Genomic DNA, 22,524 nt, shown 5'->3' on the forward strand with positions numbered 1-22,524 from the left:
TTTGAGTCATTTCTGCCAAATTGCAAAACTTGTGCCCTCCCATTCCCCTCATTTACTGTTGCCCAACCCTTATAAATCCACAAGTTTGCCTTTTGCGTTTTCTTTTCTATGAGAACCAACTGTGGAAAGTTACTGAACTGAAACCTCCCCTTCAGACTCTCAAAATGAAACTTCCCCTGGGAATTCTTTCTATCCTATCGGCTCTGGCAGCAACCGGTAAGTTATATATATATATATATATATATAAATCTATATCTATTATTGATTCTAATTTTCTTTAGCTGTTATTGGTGGTAGAACTAAATGTAAAATGAAAGTTTTTGGGTCAATTCATCTATTGAATTCGGAAATTGCACATTTTGGCACAAGGGATCTGGCTAGTTTATAGGAATAATGAACTCAGACAGTTTAATATATGTCCATGATGGGATATAATCATTATGGAAGAATTCCAGACATGGAGCCAAAATGACCCAAAACAGAACTTTATAGCCCTCTATGACGACGTGTTGTGTTCAGGCAAGAATTGGCTGACAAGAATAAGAACTAATAGATCGTATTCACGGAGGGTATAACATACTAACACGTGGAAGAAAAAAACCCCACAAAGAGTTAAAAAAATATTATTTAAGGCAATTCAAGTGCGAAAACACTTGTGCTAAGAAAGTAGTTTCAAAGGGAAGAGTCGATTTTATTTTATCTTTTAGTATCTTATAGAATGGTTAATTCTAAGCAACTTTTCAATTGGTCTTCATTATTTATTTTTTTATAATTTTTAATTATTTGCCTTCTTTTTCTGACTCTTTGTAGCTTCAAATGGGGGTCACTGACCCCGACAGCCAAAAACCTATTGCTCTGTGAGGCTGCAGTTTTACTGTTATTGTTACTTTATATAACCATTTTCTATTCAGTCCCTCATATACCAGCCTCTCATTCAAACCACTCCCTAGTTCCTAAGGTAATGTGAACCCTAGCAACCAGATAGCTGTTATAACTCCAAACTGGAGAGCTGCTGAACAATTATTGAAATAATTAAAAAATGACAGATAATAAAAAAATGAAGACCAATTGCAAATTGTCTCATAATATTAGTTGCAGAAAAAGTCACAATTTTTTTTAGGGGCACATTTACTAAAACTCTTATCATTTTCTTTTTTTTTCATTTTCAAACTCAACTAAATTCATTTTCTCTAACATTTACTAATAAAATCCAATAGGAAAAGTCTTTGTAAGAAAAAGTAGCAAAAGATTAACATTTTTCAATTTGTTATTCGGAAACCACTTTGACTCTTTCAAATTGTTGCACAAGAACCAGTGTCAAGAATCCAAAAACTCTTTTTTTTTGTTTTTTTTTTGAGACAAAAGAAGGATCTTCCTGGAAAGGGAAGGGACCTCTGCCATTGACTTCTACCAGATCTCATATTTGTTGCCCTTTTGACACATAGTAGATCTCGAAAAATTCAAGTTTTTCTTTTTTTTTCAGCAATAAAAAATTTGAATCAGAAAAAAAAGGCGGCTAGTAAATGTGCCCCCTTTGTGTCAAAATGGCTAAAAATCCAAATCCAACAATTCACCATCTTAAACTTGCCGAGATCATATAGAAGTTAATGGCAGAAGTCCCTTCCCTTTCCTCAAAGTTCTTTCTTTTGTCTTAAAACTTAATAGATAGAAATAGAAAAAGTAGAGATATTTTTTTGCGACTTTTCTTGCAACGATCTTTCCGTGCAACTTTATTTTTAGTAAATATTAGAGAAAACGAGTTTAGTCAAATTTATAGCGATTTAGCAAATGTGCCCCCTAGAGTAGGGATTTTTTTATGAAGAAGGGCAGAATGGAAGACCAAAGCCGTTATAGACCTGTACATTTAACATCAGTAGTAAGGAATGTAATGGAATCATATATGAAACTGTAATTAAATAGCCAAAATGCAAAAAGAAAAAAACATTTTTTGGGAAAATGGATATGGTTTTGGCTAAAGGACAAGAGACCGAGTGTTGTTAATGGTGCAAGAATGGACATGTACTGAGCGGTATTCCTCAGGGAGCAGTGCTTGATTCAGTTTTAGCCAATAAATATAAGATATTACATGTTACATCCATCTAGGGTGTTTCTACATGTTGAAGCCACAAAGTTGCGTAACGAGTGCATTGGGAAAGACAAATGCAAAATAAGGAAAAATGGTTTGGCTTATTTGAAACAAGGCAAAATGCAAAATAAATCTTGAAGTTAATGGAATCCCAAAGCTAAATACAAACTGGATGGTAACTAAAAATCATTAAGCAGAATGGGATTTAGGAATGATAATTTCATCTACTTTAGAAGGGAACGTGCAGTAAAGCGGTGGGGAAGGCAAATCAAATAAAAGTTGCACAAAAAGAAGTATTGGTTATAGAAAGAGCGAGTTATACTGTCACTTTATTTGGCACATGTATGGGAGTAGGGGATAGAGAGCACTGGAGACACATCAGAACTAGAATAAAGCATTTACTGGATAAACAAGGTGGGCCAACTGGGCTAATTCTATCAGGGGAATTTTGATAAGATAAGTCTTAAATTGTCTCTGGGCTAGTAACCCATAGCCGCTATAGGTGAAGACACATGGGAGCTACTTAGTAGCAGCTACTTGTCACGGCTACTAAATGCCAGAAAATATCCTGCCATAGATAATACTGAGAATCGCCTCTGCTAAAACCCATGTAGGGGAGTTGTCCTAGGAAATGTCAAGCCATGTTCTCAAACTTTTTCACGTTTTTAAAGCTCAAGATATTCTAGATTTTTAACCTGGCGAATTGTCGGATGGAGATTTTCAGTAAAAAAGTTGCAGTGTTGTTTCCCTGTGACTTTTAGTGCTAAAAATCCAACTCTAGGAAAAAAAAACTTGGTGGTTAGTAAATGGGCCCCTTAGTGTCATGTGATAAAAGAAACGGAAGGAAGGGCGGAAAGAAGGGCGGAAGGAAGGGGGTCCCTGCCCTATAGAATTTACAGCAGATACAGTTTCTGCAACTCTGATACAGAATCATGGGATTCTGTGGAAGGTTCTAAATGCGTCTGCAAAGAAACCTATTTCTCACTGTTAGTTCACATTCAGTAGGTTAATTGTAATGACCAATAGGGTCATTACGCATTACGCGTTCGCGAACTTACGCCAAAAAGCGTGAATATTCGCGAACTTTGCGAACCCCATAGACTTCAATGGGAAGGCGAACTTTAAAACCTAGAAAAGCCATTTCTGGCCAGAAAACTGATTTTAAAGTTGTTTAAAGGGTGCCACGACCTGGACAGTGGCATGCAGGAGGGGGATCAAGGGCAAAAATATCTCTGAAAAATACTTTGTTGACACAGCGTTGCGTAAAATCGCAAAGGCAGCTGGCAGACCTAGCGGAAATACGCGGCGTTTTTTGCTATTTCGCGCTATTATGACCATGGAAACAGGATTTGCTGAAAAACGCCATGTGTGGCTTGCACTGCGTTTTTAGGCCGAGAAAAAATGCAGCAGAAAAACGCCACGTGAACCTAAATTGCGAACATACGCGGAAAGTTCGCGAACTCCCGATGTTCGCGCGAATTAGTTCGCCGGCGAACAGTTCGCTACATCTCTAATGACCAATGAAGATGACAGTTTAAGGGACAGGGACTGAGAGAGCTGAATACATTTTCTATATTGCCACAAAATGGATGAAGTGTAAATACATACTGACTGTCTGAATTCTTTCTCTTTAGGTTATTCTCTCTCTTGTCAGACCTGCATTGGAGTCGGCAGCACTCCCTGCCAAGGCCAAAGCATGTCCTGCCCAGCTGATAATGCCTGTGCGGCTACGTACACATTAACTACTGCACGTAAGTTTTATAGCTTGTTATGGGTATATATGGCAGTTAGAGTGTGGTTGTGTGTGTGTATATATATATATATATATATATATATATATATATATAATTGAATGTATTTATGATACACACAGTCTCACCATATCAGTATGTAAGGAGGTGGGAAATGTAAATGATGAATGACCGATTCAGCAGCTTAGTTATGTATTTAGAGAAAAAGCCCCGCACTACAACCCACTTATAGGGTGCTCAATGTGTAATCAAAGTATACAAAACAAAAGAAAAAAAGGAACACATATATAAATTAGGCACACCTATAGCAAAAATAAAATGTCAAACTTTATTAATTAATTCGTTAAAATTGAGTTTAAAAATTTGAAAGAGAAAGCAAGAAAAGAATTTAAAATTCGATACCCTATGCCTGTGAGCAAAGTATACTGACAAGTCTGTAGGACCAATCACGTTTGTAACATTGTGTGAACTCCTGACTCAAAGTATCAGATGAGTAGCCAATATACTGGGAACAGCAAGTTCCTTTATAGTAATACGTGAGACTTGTGCCTTCTTGTAACAAAAGTATCAGTTTCTAAATAGTCTAATGACACGATAAGTATAGTATCATATTTGTTTCTTTGTATAGATTTGACACCTGTTGCTTCACTGTTTCTTACGAATGTATGTATAACAATGAATGCTGTTAATCTACCTTGCTGTATCGTGCAATAAAGAACTTTACTCTGAAAACCTTGTGTCAAAATTTATTATCCAACAAATCAGGAGTAGTAAATAATCGTTGGCAGGGAGACCCAATCTCTCAGCGAGTTTGGTAGATTTTTGTATAAGCGCAGTCCATAGTAAAACGGAGAGTGTCAGAACAAATCCCTAAGCAGCTCTAAGCAAGTGTGAGGCGGTTGCCTAGTTGCCAAATAAGCAGTTTAGGTGGTTATTACAACTCTGAACTAGTGTTCATTATACCTGCTAAGAGCTGCTAATAATCAGTTATTATGTGAGCAGCAAGAGTCTTCTACGATCAAGAGTGGACTAATGGTAGTAGGAATAACAATATCAACTGCTGTTGCTAAATAGCAAACTTGATTCACACAATACTGAAAAAATAAGGTGAGTTAAATTGCCCTTAGGTCGACATAATTTATTTATGTACATATAGAAAATCGTAGCACTAAGGATCGCTTAATGTCAATGCAGTATTCTGCTATCCAGTATTTTACCTAGATACGCAAATTACAAGTTTAGGATTAAATCGCCGCAGAACACTAATTTGAGGAATCAGAATGTTACCACAAACCCTGTGCCTACAACACGTACGGTTTACCTCGGCACAGGAGTTTGATTACAACAAGGTATCTGCCCAATTGTTAATTAACAAAAACGAAGGTTACAACTAGTCCCACTCATTCAATAAAGTCAGTGAGTACCTTGTGCCTACCACCTAGTATTTTTACCTCGGCACAAGGAAACACAAGCATAGGGTATAAACGCCGACGCGCGTTTCGCTTAAAAGCTTTGTCAAGGCAAATCAGAGTTCAGAGTTGTAATAACCACCTAAACTGCTTATTTGGCAACTAGGCAACCGCCTCACACTTGCTTAGAGCTGCTTAGGGATTTGTTCTGACAGTCTCCGTTTTACTATGGACTGCGCTTATACAAAAATCTACCAAACTCGCTGAGAGATTGGGTCTCACTGCCAACGATTATTTACTACTCCTGATTTGTTGGATAATAAATTTTGACACAAGGTTTTCAGAGTAAAGTTCTTTATTGCACGATACAGCAAGGTAGATTAACAGCATTCATTGTTATACATACATTCGTAAGAAACAGTGAAGCAACAGGTGTCAAATCTATACAAAGAAACAAATATGATACTATACTTATCGTGTCATTAGACTATTTAGAAACTGATACTTTTGTTACAAGAAGGCACAAGTCTCACGTATTACTATAAAGGAACTTGCTGTTCCCAGTATATTGGCTACTCATCTGATACTTTGAGTCAGGAGTTCACACAATGTTACAAACGTGATTGGTCCTACAGACTTGTCAGTATACTTTGCTCACAGGCATAGGGTATCGAATTTTAAATTCTTTTCTTGCTTTCTCTTTCAAATTTTTAAACTCAATTTTAACGAATTAATTAATAAAGTTTGACATTTTATTTTTGCTATAGGTGTGCCTAATTTATATATGTGTTCCTTTTTTTCTTTTGTTTCGATTCAGCAGCTTATCTGCCCGTGTATGGGCACCACCGGTGGGACATGCCTCCCCTACTGACATCTGGCATGAATTTGGTCAGATCTCGACTGGGCAGGTTTAATTTTTCCATCACATGTGGGACCAGATCGGCTTGTTGATGCGGTCTCCGATCCAACTGCGCCTATGCCCTCTGTTTTAATTAGATCATTTGGATCAGCCCGATATTGCACACACATAGGCGGGCATAACGGGGGGACCTGACCAAACGAGTGGAACTTACAGTGTACGGCCAATTTGTAGGAGACTGCTTAAATCTGATTGCAGATTGGTTGCTATCGGAAACATCACCAGTGATATTCATCTCCAGTGTTAATAAATACACCCATTTTTATGAGACAGGTAGGGTAGAAAGAATGGGCAATTGTCAACCCAACTGGGAGGTAGAGGGAATACCCTGTAAGTTAGGAACAAACGTGAGGGGTCCTCTGGGCTTCAGGCCAACCCATGGAAAAGGAAAAAGTCCCATTCAGAGAGCCAATAGGTACTTGGGGGTGACCCTGACCAGGGCATGACAGAGAGCAGTCCTGAAAGATGGTAGTGCCAGGGAGTTGGTGAGGAACGGCTGGGGAATGTAGTCTCAAACATGATAGTGAAAGTGAAAAAAAGATATAAAAAGGAGATATAAAACATGTAACCTAAGGGAAGGGCAATGTAATTATCTGTAATCCTACTGACAGTTGTGCCTGAAGCATCTGTGTGAATGTAATGGTGAAACTGTCAAGAGATGAATGTGGAAAAGAGGAAAAATCTTCTGTACGTTCATTAATGTGAATGTGAAAGAGAGAGAAAGGTGAGGAAGGTTTTTACTAGAATAAAATCCCTTGCACCTTTTACAAATAGGATATTATATCTAAACCCTCCAGTCCAGCAGGGGCTCATTTATCAACACTGGGCAAATTTGCCCATGGGCAGTAACCCATAGCAACAAATCAGGGATTGGCTTTTTTCCAGCCAGCTGCACGTAGAACAATGAATGTGGCAGTTTGCTTATAGATATTGAATTAGCCGTGTTAATGGTGGGGGAGCCTGTATGTTGAAAAACGTGTGTTTGCAATAACTGATCATAAAAATATCAATTTCTGTTGTTCAGTCATAAAGCTGACCTGTTGGTTATTGCATTCCTACAGATGGGGTGACTGTAAGTCAAGTATATACCCTCTCCTGTGCCCCTCGCAGCCAGTGTGATAAACCTGGAAGTATCAGTATTCCTGATGGGAAAATCAAAAGAGGCATCTCCTGTTGTTATACAGACGACTGCACCCCTCCCACACCGACCCGTAAGTGTCTATTATTCCTTCCAATGTTCCCTATAAAATTATTTTGCATTTTGCTTTACAACTGTAATTTCTAGAGGAAGGAACATCCTCTTCCCTAGGTCGCCCATTCCTGTACTACAAGCATATGTCTTGATATTATATTTATATCATCATCTCAGCAGCTCCACTTGCCAGAAAAAACAGAGTAGAAAGCAGGCACATTAATTATATATATATATATATATATATATATATATATATATATATTACACCGTATAAGCCGATCCGAGTATAAGCCGAGGTACCTAATTTTACCTAAGAAAACTGGAAAAACGTATTGACTCGAGTATAAGCCTAGGGTGGGAAATGCAGTCGCTACTGCTAAGTTTCAATAATCAAAATAAATACCAATAAAATTACATTAATTAAGGCATAAGTGGGGTATATGTTTTCAAATATTTATTTCAAAGAAAAACAGTAAACTAGCTCTGCAAGTGGAGAACAAAAACAACAGGCACTGGAGGGTCTGGTAGTGGGTGGCCTAATTTGCACACAAAGGACAGAGGGTCCCTTGGAGGGACCCATGACACCCGACTCGAGTATAAGCCGAGGGTGACTTTTTCAGCACATTTTGGGTGCTGAAAAACTAGGCTTATACTCGAGTATTTATATATATATATATATATATATATATATATAATATAACATGAAATAATCTGTGGCCGGCACACCCGTAAAATTCAAAAAAATCTTTTTATTGAAGACTCATTGTTCACAACCAATGTTTCGGTCCTCATTAGGACCTTTATCAATATATATATATATATATATATATATAAAATGCATAAGAGTAGGCTCTCACGTTTACCAAAGTCAAAATGTGCCTGGGTGCAGTATAGTAGAAAAATGTACCATAGTTCAAATTAGATGCCACACTCACAGGACTTATTGAAAAAATGTATTGATGAAAATATGTCAAACTAACATTTCGGCCGTATCCACACTTTGAGAAAGGCTGTGAATACGGCCGAAACGTTAGTTTGACATATTTTCATCAATACTTTTTTTCACTAAGTCCTGTGAGTGCGGCATCTAATTTGAACTATGCTATATATATATATATATATATATATATAAATTGGTGGAATATATAAAAATAAATAGTAAATTAGGTAAAGGATTTATTATTAACATGCCACATGTAAGAAGGCTGGAGTATGTAATTAGCCGGAACCAGGGGCCATTGACATTCCCTCCACTTGGCAGGAATCTGTATTGGCAGCACATCAAGTACAGCTGGCTAAACTGCCCTGATTTAATTCTGTTGGTTGGCTTAATGGGGACTTATTACTTCTCTCTGCATCCACCTGCTTAAAACCAAATAAATTAAAGTCCCCATATATTGTAGGGGAGAGGTCATTTCTCCTTCCAACCCCTAAATGCAGTCAGGTTTTAAATTAATATAACATGTTATATAACCTAACCTATAATTGGGAATTAATACATTGAATATGTATTTTTATTTTTTTATTTTCTTCACATAAAGTACCAGTTGATGCCTTTCAACCTAATGGACTGGTCTGCCGTACCTGCACATCTGCAGACTCAACCTGGTGTTATACTGATGATACCATGCGATGTACTGGGGAGGAGAACAGGTGTCTCTTGCAAACTACAACGCTTACAGGTAAAGTCACTGAGATGGCAATAGAGAGATGGTGCCTATAGTAGCAGTGGGGGGATAATAGCCTCTGGGAAGGGACTGGGGCTGTGGGATAGCAGGTATAGTAGGGAGAGATGGTGCCTATAGTAGCAGTGGGGGGATAATAGCCTCTGGGAAGGGACTGGGGCTGTGGGATAGCAGGTATAGTAGGGAGAGATGGTGCCTATAGTAGCAGTGGGGGGATAATAGCCTCTGGGAAGGGACTGGGGCTGTGGGATAGCAGGTATAGTAGGGAGAGATGGTGCCTATAGTAGCAGTGGGGGGATAATAGCCTCTGGGAAGGGACTGGGGCTGTAGGATAGCAGGTATAGTAGGGAGAGATGGTGCCTATAGTAGCAGTGGGGGGGATAATAGCCTCTGGGAAGGGACTGGGGCTGTGGGGATAGCAGGTATAGTAGGGAGAGATGGTGCCTATAGTAGCAGTGGGGGGGATAATAGCCTCTGGGAAGGGACTGGGGCTGTGGGATAGCAGGTATAGTAGGGAGAGATGGTGCCTATAGTAGCAGTGGGGGGATAATAGCCTCTGGGAAGGGACTGGGGCTGTAGGATAGCAGGTATAGTATGGAGAGATGGTGCCTATAGTAGCAGTGGGGGGATAATAGCCTCTGGGAAGGGACTGGGGCTGTGGGATAGCAGGTATAGTAGGGAGAGATGGTGCCTATAGTAGCAGTGGGGGGATAATAGCCTCTGGGAAGGGACTGGGGCTGTGGGATAGCAGGTATAGTAGGGAGCGATGGTGCCTATAGTAGCAGTGGGGGGATAATAGCCTCTGGGAAGGGACTGGGGCTGTGGGATAGCAGGTATAGTAGGGAGAGATGGTGCCTATAGTAGCAGTGGGGGGATAATAGCCTCTGGGAAGGGACTGGGGCTGTGGGATAGCAGGTATAGTAGGGAGAGATGGTGCCTATAGTAGCAGTGGGGGGATAATAGCCTCTGTGAAGGGACTGGGGCTGTGGGATAGCAGGTATAGTAGGGAGAGATGGTGCCTATAGTAGCAGTGGGACAATAATTGTATATGTGTACTATGTACAGAAGAAGCAGACCCAGGCCGCATTATGATAATGGGGTTCTGCTTCTAAAGTCATCCCACTGTACAACACTATAATATATGTTTCTCTACAGGATCTGTATCAAGCAAAGTGGCAGTACGAGGCTGTGCTACTAAAAGTATTTGTGATCTTGGAAGCGCTTCTGTCAGTTCTCCTGAATTTTCAATGGATTTGAAATTCTCCTGCACCAGTGGCAGCTTTGGTATCCATCAGGGGTACTTTATGTTATTACTTGTCCCCATTGCTTTCATTAAAATTTTGTATTAAAAAAATTAAATTTTTCTTGTAAGCAGTTTTCTTTTACCTGCCATTTTTTTCCTGTAAAATGTTCCTTAATATTTTGAATGTACTGATAATAGGACCTGTTATCCAGAATGCTCAGGGGATTTTCTTGATAAGGAACTTTTCCACAATAGGGATCTCCATACTTTGTCTAATCAAAACATGAAATAAACCCAATAGGGCTGTTCTGCCCCCAATAAGGGGTAATTATATCTTAGTTGGGATCAAGTACAAGGTACTGTTTTATTATTACAGAGAAAAGGGAATCATTTAACCATTAAATAAACCCAATAGGGCTGTTCTGCCCCAATAAGGGGTAATTATATCTTAGTTGGGATCAAGTACAGGTACTGTTTTATTATTACAGAGAAAAGGGAATCATTTAACCATTAAATAAACCCAATAGGGCTGTTCTGCCCCAATAAGGGGTAATTATATCTTAGTTGGGATCAAGTACAGGTACTGTTTTATTATTACAGAGAAAAGGGAATCATTTAACCATGAAATAAACCCAATAGGGCTGTTCTGCCCCAATAAGGGGTAATTATATCTTAGTTGGGATCAAGTACAGGAAATAATTTTTAAAAATTAGAATTATTTGCTTATAATGGAGTCTATGGGAGATGGCTTTTCCGTAATTTTAGAACTTTCTGGATAACGGGTTTCCGGAAAAGGGATCCCATACCTGTACAAGAATCCCTTGGATATAACACAGACACTTCAGATAGAAGCTGCCGAGGGCATAACAAGTGTGCACAGAACATAATAACAAGCTCATTAATCTGCATAAAAACATTCCGAAATAATGTATTTCATCATTGTTTGCACTTTTGTTCCCCTTTGGTGACTCACATATCCTTCCTAAGCAAATCCATATAAACCAATGTCAGGAACCAGAAACCTGAGCACTAAAGCAGGGAACCTTCTAAAGAAATTGCAACAAGCATTCAGATAAAACAGATCAATATTTCCTTCCAGAAGTCCATGGAGATAAAGATGGGGGAGAAGACCACACCCTATCCCTCAGAAGATTAAATGACTAAGCGCTTTGAGCTTACACCAAAAGGCACGTTAATGCAATCTGTCTTTGTGCTTCTTAACAGAAAACTCCACTATTAACCCAAAAGGTATTATGGTCTTTAGGGCCCAATTATTTTTATGCTACTTCATTTAATACAACGTTCAGGGTAATGACACAAAGGAAGCGTTGCCACCAACATCAAAACTCCCAGAAAGTTGTATCATTGCCTGCAAAGTTAATTGATTTTGGTTAAAGGGGAACTAAACCCTGCTGCACAGCGCTGCTCAACTGAACTTTACTCATCTGTTTCTGGACTACAAATCCCAGAATAATGTAACATATAATGAAGGGTGAGGCATGCTGGGAGCTGTAGTCCAGCAACATCAGGGTTGTATTCTTAAAGCAATATTGCACAATAAAACTTTCCCCCAAATCCCCATTAAAATGCAAGAAATCCCCCAATGAGAATCCCAGCTGATGTGAGTAAATCCGGCTCCCTGTTCTCTGTTCCTGCAATTGGAGTTGGGAGCAATAAGCACAGTTTCCCAGCACTGAACAAGTCTGTCCCTTTATCCCCATGTCTGATTCCTGTGCCATATAATGACGGGAAAAATGCCATCATTATCTCTATATGTAAGGTACCAGCAAGGGGCCTGACACAGTGCTGGGAATCAGCATTCTCATTGGTCACTTCTCTTGCACTTACAATCAGATTGTTGCTCGGTAGAATTCTCATTGGGGAATTTCCTTACATCTATAGTTATGTTTTCCAGCAACTTCTATAGCAAAACTAGGGGGCGCAGTGGGAGGTGGAGTTTACAACCCCTTAAAATAACTAACATCACACACCCAATCATGTGAAAATACTGATATGGGTAAGCTGCCTGCACCGATTTACATTGCTCCCATTGACACAGTATTTTGGGTGTTGTTGAACTAATGGGGAAGGAAAGGTAAAATCACTGGGGAATACCAAGTTGGTAAGTGATCCTAGTTGCTTATTGCTCTTCAGGAAGCACTGTACCGCAAGATGGAGCACATGTACAAAGCAAGGCACATGGATGGAGCCTTAGTAGAGGCTGAAAGCTGACTGCAGAAGGAGGAGTTTGCAGTGGAGACAGCAACTGTCTGGGGGTTTAACCCCACAGGGAGGAATCTCAAGCTTTAGAGGGGCACCGTACTAACATCTGTAATCCCTATTTGGCTATAAAATAGTCAAACCCAGACTAGTATAGAGAATAGAACATGGGGTACATGCGACTCTCTGAGCTGTGTGTAGTAAAAGTGAACGCCAGAAAGGTTCTTGCAGTTCAACAATAGCATAGATTTATTGTCAGAGATAATTAAAGAGGCAGGGATAATATCAATACTCACAATGCAGATACACTCTGAGGACAGCAAAGAGAGGATACACACCGGTTTATCCCACCTCCTTTAGAGACTGGGCAGGGTAAATTCACCAGCTTGGCACCCCTTTGGAACAGTCAGGATAGATAACTCAGTCCTCAGGTTGATAACCCCTAGCTTTAAGAGTCCTACAGTCGACTGTGGATCAGGGTTTAGGTACTGCCTGTCTCCTATGTCTTAACCGTGGCCCTATGCTGAGGCAACAGTGCCTGTATGGAAGGTACTTCCAGCTACTTTCCTTGGTGGAGCCAAAACTGCTCTCGCTTCCTTCCCTCTCTATCTCACTCTCCTAGAGAGTGCTCTTACAAGAGTAACTATCTAACTGGTCCTCGTTCACGGGGTCCCTGTCCCTGACTTCACCATAGTGGGTGTTAATCTCTGTGGCAATAAGGCTTTACTGGGGTCTATTCTGATCCCAGGCTCAGTGACACTATATTGGAGTGCAAGGGGTGTGGTCAACCAAATAAACCAATAAATTATAGGTGCATAACTGTAGACTGATACATGGGTCTTTGCCCAGTAACAGCAGAAATAAGGAAGTAGTAGGTTTAAAAGCCATAGGGGCAGATTAACCCTATGGGTCCCTACACATCCATGCTACTTCTTGGCCTCACTGGTCAGAACATTTTCAGAGAAATGACATGGAAGAACTTAGGCATTATAGGTTGGCATCCAGTCTGGTGGAGGAGAATTTTTCTTTAGCTTTGTGTAACTGGAATATTTTGAAGGAGCAGAATATCACTCTTTTTGTGACTTGTGCTGAACATATTTTTTGTCAGTTGTTTCAAACGCAATGAATCTATGATTTTATTAATTCGTAAAATGCTATTGTCATGATTTTTATGGTATACTTTTTTTTTTGACGATACATCTCGGAATGTTGTCAAATACGACATTTATGGGGGCTTCGTCATGGCCCTGTGGTTCTGATTGTCACAAGAGGACTGATTGTCTCAGCTCTTGGTAAGTAAGTTTCTTTTTGTAACTTTGGATAAAGTGGTACCACAAGGTTCACAACCCAGTGGGGATAACATTAGTCTTAGGGATAATGTATCTCAAAGTACTGTTTCACCAGGCAGCACAGAAGCTTTTATATCCCTTGTCTTGTTAACTTTTCCTTTTGTAACCCATTGTCTTGTTATATGTTCTAACAATAAGTGGCTGCCCATTTATAGAGAATGATAAGAGGAATATAAGTTAACTAGAGGACAGTCTGGTTCCAAACTTTGAATACCGACATTTCCGAACAGAAACACATTGTCAAATATGACAGCTAGGGTAAGTGTCACCTTAACAAACAGATAAATTACAATCAGAAGGACTGCAGAACAGAAATGTGAATAGGTTCAGCAGCTGTATATATAAAAAGACAATGGCCGATGAGCTATTATGGAATATCACTATAATATTCTAAGGGGCTCATTTACTAACCATCGATTTTTTTTTTTTATTCAAATCGAATTTTTAGCATATTCAACAATTTGCCAGATTAAACTTTCATGTAGATGTCAATGGCAAAGGTCCTGTTAAGATAGGTTGCCAAATCAAGGTGATACAATCTCAGGATCAGCACAAGCTTTATTAGATGATTCTAACAGAAGCCATTACTGCTGAACACACTGGGGCTCATTTATCAATGCATCGCAGCACACAAACCGACGCAATTATGATTATGCGCCATTTTGTGGGCACACGCAATTGCATATGCGTTACATTGCGTCGGTTCATTTATTTTTCCGCCAGTTCTTTTTATGCGCATGTCGCAAATACTGGGCAATAATGTCGCAAACAACTACATGTTTTTTGGGGGTGTGGCTAGGGGCGTGTTTTAAGTGCCCAATTTTTGCGAGAGTGCACCCTTTGCACCTATATATGTGCTATTTGCGCGTATATAGGGGCAGATTTGCGCAGGCACGGCTGCATTGAAATCTTTACGTCTGTTCATTTGTGGCGTATTTCTGACTGCGCGTTCTTCAACATTTGCGCTAGTATATTCGCAGATTTGCGCTACAATAAACTAATTTAGGTATGTCATTAATAAAACCATGTTAATGTTAATTTATGATATGCTGATTAGCATTATTAGAAAAATATCATTGTTAATTTGTTTACAATGTGTTAATAACATTTACCCTTTTTTTTTTTAACTTTGTTCTTATCTATAAAGGCAGTTTCCCTTGCTAATGTGATGGAGTCTTTCATATCTTTTTTCCATTTAAACACCAACTGACTAGGTTTTTAAGTTAGGAAGCACGTAGTTAGTACGGGTTTATAAGAGCATTAGCTTGCACCATCTATGCACACAATTTATGACAAGTTTTGCGTCGTCATATGTGCAGTTTTGCGACATTATATGTGCATGTTTGTATAGCGCAGCAGTTTGCGTCAAAACTAGCGCATGAAACTTTAAGCGGCCGAGTTTGCGCTATACTGTTAAATATACTTATGCGCAGGGCAAAAGTTTTTTCTCTGCGACTATTATAGCGCTGCGATGCGTTGGTAAATGAGCCCCACTCTCTGCAGCTCCCAACAAGTCTCTGTTAGCTAACTGGTACCCAGGTCTAAAAGGAGTGAGACCTCTAGTGGCTAAATCTAACACATATTGCTACATCCTTTCTCTTTTAAAGAAAACAAAAATGTATAACTGCAAACATTGTTCATAATAAAAGGGCATAACTTATAAAGTTATGTTGTGGCCAGTTATACACAACTACAGGTTCTTTCTCCTGCATCAGTGTGGCTCCCAGGCCATTTTCTAAGGCATCACATTGTATTACCACTGCTTGCAAAGGGTTATAGTATTTGAGAGTGGCTGCATCTGCAATACCCTGTTTTACCGAGTCTGTTTTCTGTCCACTCCCAGAGTGAATCTTTATGTTTATGTTTAGTGGTTCACACATATCTGACAAATGGCCACAGAATTTGGAGAGATAATTAACCATGCCTAGGAAGCGCTGGACTCCCCGTACATCTGTTGGGGCAGGCATTTACTGAATTGCCCTGACTTCTGGATCCACTTTTAAGCCACTTGATGTCAAAGATGCCCTATATGGCACATCAGTCATTTTAAGCTTAAATTTTACCAGGCTGAGTTTCATGCCTTTTTGTCTACATCTTTCTAGAAGCTTGATCATTTTCAGATCATGATCCCGGGTGGCGGATTCTAGGCTGTCACCTTCACCAACAATACGTACGTCATCAGCTATTGTTTTAACACCTGCAAGTCCCTCTAGAGCTTGGTTTAGCCTTTGCTGAAATACTTCTGGGGACTTATTCCCATTGGCATTCTGAGCCATCTGTATCTCCCAAATGGGGTGATAAAATGTTGTCAAGTAACTTGATTTCTCATCTAGTTCCACATGCCAGAATCCATTTTTAACATCACATACTGAAAATATCCAGGCTTCTGATAAATCTGGCAGAATATCTTCTATTGTAGGCATTGGGTAATGATTCCTTTTTAGGGCTTTGTTAAGTGGTTTAGGATCTATACATATCCTTAGTTTGCCTGATGGTTTCTTTACTATTACCAAGCTACTTATCCAGTCAGTGCTCTTCTGTACTGGTTCTATAATGTACCTGCTGTATAAATCCTGGAGTTCTTCTTTTAGTGGTTGCCTCAAGGCTACAGGTACTCTCCTTGTGGGTAGCCTGGATGGTTCTATGGCAGTATTGACCTCCAGTTTATATTTGCCTTCCGGGCACCCATCCCCTTTAAACAGGTCAGCATAGTTTGCTTGTATTATCTGTAAATGTAAATCATAGTCCAGCTTTTCTGGAGTACTTTGGAGACTTGCAGAGCCCTGTATAGCCATCATGTTGTGAAACTGCACTTTTATAAAGTCCATAGCCTGCACAGCTTTTACTCCCAGCAGTGGCATACAGTATAATCCCCATTTTTTATAACAGTAAACTCCAGCCTGCAACTCTTTTTATTACATGGGTTATGAAGCTTTAGTCTGCAGTTACCCATAGGTTTCAGAATACTTTTGTTGTACATCATAAGTACTTAGTCAGTGGGGCTCATTTATCAATGCATCGCAGCACACAAACTGACGCAATTATGATTATGCGCCATTTTGTGCGCACATGCAATTGCATATGCGTTACATTGCGTTGGTTCATTTATTTTTCCGCCAGTTCTTTTTTATGTGCATGTCGCAAATACTGGGCAATAATGTCGCAAGCAACAACGTGTTTTTTGGGGGTGTGGCTAGGGGTGTGTTTTAAGTGCCCGATTTTTGCGTGAGTGCGCCTCTTGCGCCTATATATGTGCTATTTGCGCATATATAGGGGCAGATTTGCTCAGGCACGGCTGCATTGAAATCTTTACGCCAGTTCATTTGTGGCGTAGTTCTGACTGCGCGTTCTTCACCACTTGCGCTAGTATATTCGCAGGTTTGCGCTACAATAAACTAATTTAGGTATGTCATTAATAAAACCATGTTAATGTTTCTTACATTTATGATATGTTAATTAGCATTATTATAAAAATATAATTGTTAATTTGTTTACAATGTTTTAATAACATTTACCCTTTTTTTTTAACTTTGTTCTTATCTATTAAGGCAGTTTCCCTTGTTAATGTGATGGAGCCTTTCATATCTTTTTTCCATTTAACAACTAACTGACTAGGTTGGTAAGTTAGGGAGCAGGTAGTTGGGTTTATTAGAGCATTAGCTTGCGCCATCTATGCACATCATTTATGACAAGTTTTGCGTCGTCATATGTGCAGTTTTGCGACATCATATGTGCATGTTTGTATGGCGCAGCAGTTTGCGTCAAAACTAGCGCATGAAACTTTAAGCGACCGTGTTTGCGCTATACTGTTAAATATGCTTATGCGCAGGGCAAAAGTTTTGCCTCTGCGACTATTACTGCGCTGCGATTCATTGGAAAATGAGCCCCACTGTGCTCTAGTTTAACTTCTTTTTTAAGCATATGGCAAGGAATAACATTGCAGCTTGCCCCACAGTCCAGCTGAATGGACTTTTTATCTAGAAGAAAAGTGGCAAAAAGTTGATTTGATCACATTTTTATCACATTTACACTCTCTGCTGCTGACTGTAGTTGCAGCTACATTGGGGCTCATTTACCAACGCATCGCAGCGCTATAATAGTCGCAGAGGCAAAACTTTTGCCCTGCGCATAAGCATATTTAACAGTATAGCGCAAGCGCAGTCGCTTAAAGTTTCATGCGCTAGTGTTGATGCAAACTGCTGCGCCATACAAACATGCACATATGATGTCGCAAAACTTGTCATAAATTATGTGCATAGATGGCGCAAGCTAATGCTTTTATAAACCCGTACCAACTACACGCTTCCTAACTTAACAACCTGGTCAGTTGGTGTTTAGATGGAAAAAAGATATGAAAGACTCCATCACATTAACAAGGGAAACTGCCTTTATAGATAAGAACAAAGTAAAAAAAAAAAGGGTAAATGTTATTAAAACATTGTAAACAAATTAACAATTATATTTTTATAATAATGCTAATCAACATATCATAAATTAACATTAACATGGTTTTATTAATGACATACCTAAATTCGTTTATTGTAGCGCAAATCTGCGAATATACTAGCGCAAATGGTGAAGAACGGGCAGTCAGAAATATTCCACAAATGAACAGGTGTAAAGATTTCAATGCAAATCTGCCCCTATATACGTGCAAATAGCACATATATAGGCGCAAAGGGTGCACTATCACTAAATTTGGGCACTAAAACACGCCCCTAGCCACACCCCCAAAAGACATGTAGTTGTTTGCGACATTATTGCCCTGTATTTGTGACTAGAGATGTAGCGAACTGTTCGCCGGAGAACTAATTCGCATGAAAATCAGGTGTTCGCAAGTTCGCGAACTTTTAGCGATGTTCACAATTTTGGGTTCGCCTTAGCTGGAGCCAAATTTTGACCTCTCACCCCAGAGCCAGCAGATACATGGCAGCCAATCAGGCAGCTCTCCCTCCTGGACCACCCCCTTCCATATATAAACCGAAGCCCAGCAGCCATTTTACATTCTGCCTGTGTGTGCTTGATGAGTTAGCATAGGGAGAGAGCTGTGCAGGGATTTGAGGGACAGTTTAGGTAGCTTTGCTGACTAGTAATCTACTTTCTACTGTTCTGTATGTAGCTGCTGGGGACAGCTGTCCTGCTGATCTCATCTGCTGTAACCCAATAGTCCTTGTAAAAGCAGTTTATTACACAAGTTTAGAAATGTAGTGTGATTTCTGCCCTTTACAGCACAAAACGCAACTCTGTGTCAACAAAGTATTTTTCAGAGAAATTTTTGCCCTTGATCCCCCTCCTGCATGCCACTGTCCAGGTCGTGGCACCCTTTAAACAACTTTAAAATCAGTTTTCTGGCCAGAAATGGCTTTTCTAGGTTTTAAAGTTCGCCTTCCCATTGAAGTCTATGGGGTTCGCAAAGTTCGCAAAAGTTCGCACTTTTTGGCAGAAGTTCGTGAACGGGTTTGCGAACTTTTTTTGTGAGGTTCGCTACATCTCTATTTGTGACATGCGCATAAAAAGAAATGGCGGAAAAATAAATGAACCAATGCAATGTAACGCATAAGCAATTGCATGTGCCCACAAAATGGTGAATAATCATAATTGCGTCGGTTTGTGTGCTGCGATGCATTGATAAATGAGCCCCATTATGTCTCTGTGCTGTCAGTCTGTGCCCTGTGTGACTGTGTTTATAGCTCCGTGCTGGGACTTGCTGCTCTGCCTGCACTGGGCTGAGAAATGATTTCTTTTGCCACAGAGCCTGCATGTCTGACCATGAGCAGGGCATTTCTCTTTGTCTCTTTCATGCCTTTTATGACAGTATTTACTCAGTACTGATACTCCCTGGATATGATATCTTATTTTGCAATTGCCGGTTACTGCATGTACCATACTCTCAGATGGGCCCTCAATCATTTTCAGACTATCTTTTGTCAGCTCAGAGGCTCTGCAGATCTGGAGACATTTTTCCAGGGCTAAATTCTCTTCCCTAAGCAGTCTCTCTCTCTCTCTCTCTCAGGTGTGTGTCTCTGATTCCACATACTATTCTGTCTCTTATGAGGGAATCTTGTATATCCCCAAAATCACAAGTGGATGCTGGTATTTTCAGTTCTGTGACTTATGTGTCAATATTTTCGCCAGGCTCCTGATTCCTTAAAAAGAATGTATATCTTTCCACTGTTTCATTGTTTTTGGATCACAGTATTTATCAAATGCCTGGATTATGTGTTTTAAAGTGGGATTATGATCTCTGCCACTTGTTATGCTTAAAGTCTGTGAGATTTCTCTGCCCTTTTCCCCCAATCAAATAATGAAAGGGCTTTATGTTACGGTTCTCATCACTGGGTGCTACTGTGAGTTCTACATACAGGCCAAACTCCTCTTTCCAGTGTTTCCAAGCTTGTGACAGGTTGGGAGACGTTACATTTAGTCTCTCAGGGGGTTTTAGTCCGCTCTCCATATTATGTGAATATTAGCAGTTATTGTAACATACAGTTATAGCTGTTGTGCTATCATGTTATGACCAAATCAAGGTAATACAGTATCAGGATCAGCACAAACTTTATTAGATGATTCTAACAGAAGCCATTACTGCTAAACACACTCTCTGCAGCTATCAACAAGTCTCTGTTAGCTAACTGGTACCCAGGTCTAAAAGGAGTGAGACCTCTAGTGGCTAAATCTAACACATATTGCTACAATTATATCTTAGTTGGGATCAAGTTCAGGTACTGTTTTATTATTACAGAGAAAAGGGAATCATTTAACCATTAAATAAACCCAATAGGGCTGTTCTGCCCCCAATAAGGGGTAATTATATCTTAGTTGGGATCAAGTACAGGTACTGTTTTATTATTACAGAGAAAAGGGAATCATTTAACCATTAAAGGAGACATATCCTATAAAAATTATGAATGTACCAGGGAATTATACTCCTCTAGATATAGAAGGATTGGGCTTAAAAAGTTGTCTTTCTGACTGATTTATTGAGAAATTCCACAAAAACCCCACTAGCCCCGCCCATCTGTGCCACTTCCTGCTGGCTGAATTCTCTGGATGAGCTGGGGAGCCGGCGGCCCTCCGTACCCTGCACTGTAGGATAGGAACCAATCAGCAGCTAGGCTGACCTGATAGGGAACTGAAGCCTGTCTGTGCTTGTGTGACTGCAGGGCTGTGATTGGCTCTCCCCCTCCTACTGTGCTTCTGGCAGGGACCGTTTGGACACGCCCACTCTCCATTTCAAACTCGGACAGAGAAGTGAGAGGATCTATAGGGAGCTCCAATAAAGGGGCCATTGTTACAGATAGGGTTAATGTTTAGCCCAAAGGGAAACCAGCACCGGATATTATTCATAATTGCCTACAAAATAAGCGTTGCCCCCCATTTATCCAATATGTCTCCTTTAAATAAACCCAATAGGGCTGTTCTGCCCCCAATAAGGGGTAATTATATCTTAGTTGGGATCAAGTACAGGTACTGTTTTATTATTACAGAGAAAAGGGAATCATTTAACCATTAAATAAACCCAATAGGGCTGTTCTGCCCCAATAAGGGGTAATTATATCTTAGTTGGGATCAAGTACAGGTACTGTTTTATTATTACAGAGAAAAGGGAATCATTTAACCATTAAATAAACCCAATAGGGCTGTTCTGCCCCCAATAAGGGGTAATTATATCTTAGTTGGGATCAAGTACAGGTACTGTTTTATTATTACAGAGAAAAGGGAATCATTTAACCATTAAATAAACCCAATAGGGCTGTTCTGCCCCCAATAAGGGGTAATTATATCTTAGTTGGGATCAAGTACAGGTACTGTTTTATTATTACAGAGAAAAGGGAATCATTTAACCATTAAATAAACCCAATAGGGCTGTTCTGCCCCCAATAAGGGGTAATTATATCTTAGTTGGGATCAAGTACAGGTACTGTTTTATTATTACAGAGAAAAGGGAATCATTTAACCATTAAATAAACCCAATAGGACTGTTCTGCCCCAATAATGGGTAATTATTGTTAAGATTGGCTAAATCTAACACATATTGCTACAGGTCCTTTTCCTTGTCTCAAAACTTTAGAGATTTCACTGGGATTTGTCCAAAAGTCAACTTTTTTGAACTTTGTTACAGTGACTTTCACTTTTTACAGGATTTTCACAGCAACAATTTGAAAAAGTCTTTTTTCGCAGCAACTTTTCCTTACGACTTTTTTTTACTAAATATTAGACATTCAGGAAAAATGTGTTTATTTATACAGGTAGCAATTAACGTGAGATATACAGATTAGATTGTTTATATTACATTAACATTACATTAACATTTATTTATAAAGCGCCAACATATTCCGCAGCGCTGTACAATAAGTGGGTTACATACATTGGACATACAGAGTAACATATAAAGCAATCAATAACCGATACAAGAGGTGAAGAGGGCCCTGCCCAAAAGAGCTTACAATCTACAAGGAGAAAGGGTTGAGACACAAGGTGTGGGAATGGGCATGACCAGAGTTGTGAGAGGTGGGGCACAGGGTATTGCTAAACTAGATTAGGGTAAGCCTCTCTAAATAAATGTGTTTTTAGAGATTTCTTGAAGGCAGAGAGATTGGGAGAAAGTCTGACAGTTTGTGGGAGCGAATTCCAGAGAAGGGGGGCAGCCCTTGCAAAGTCTTGAAT

General features: G+C 39.7%; 1 protein-coding gene across 2 annotated transcripts in view; it reads left to right on the forward strand.

Annotated features, from left to right (window-relative positions):
• LOC100493190 (phospholipase A2 inhibitor 25 kDa subunit) overlaps nt 1-22,524 on the forward strand; it is a 102,273-nt gene continuing 79,749 nt past the window's right edge. Inside the window, exons 1-5 of one of the 2 annotated variants that reach the window (XM_031905842.1) lie at nt 1-216; nt 3,721-3,837; nt 7,227-7,376; nt 8,902-9,042; nt 10,201-10,420. In XM_031905842.1, the coding sequence (XP_031761702.1) occupies nt 165-216; nt 3,721-3,837; nt 7,227-7,376; nt 8,902-9,042; nt 10,201-10,394 (654 nt within the window). In that variant the 5' untranslated portion in view covers nt 1-164 and the 3' untranslated portion in view covers nt 10,395-10,420. Of the gene's footprint in view, nt 217-3,720; nt 3,838-7,226; nt 7,377-8,901; nt 9,043-10,200; nt 10,421-22,524 lie in introns of those variants that run through there. The other variant, XM_031905841.1, reaches the window with a different exon arrangement.

The sequence above is a fragment of the Xenopus tropicalis genome, chromosome 7 (assembly GCF_000004195.4).
Source record: "Xenopus tropicalis strain Nigerian chromosome 7, UCB_Xtro_10.0, whole genome shotgun sequence".
In the NCBI taxonomy this organism is placed as follows: domain Eukaryota; kingdom Metazoa; phylum Chordata; class Amphibia; order Anura; family Pipidae; genus Xenopus; species Xenopus tropicalis.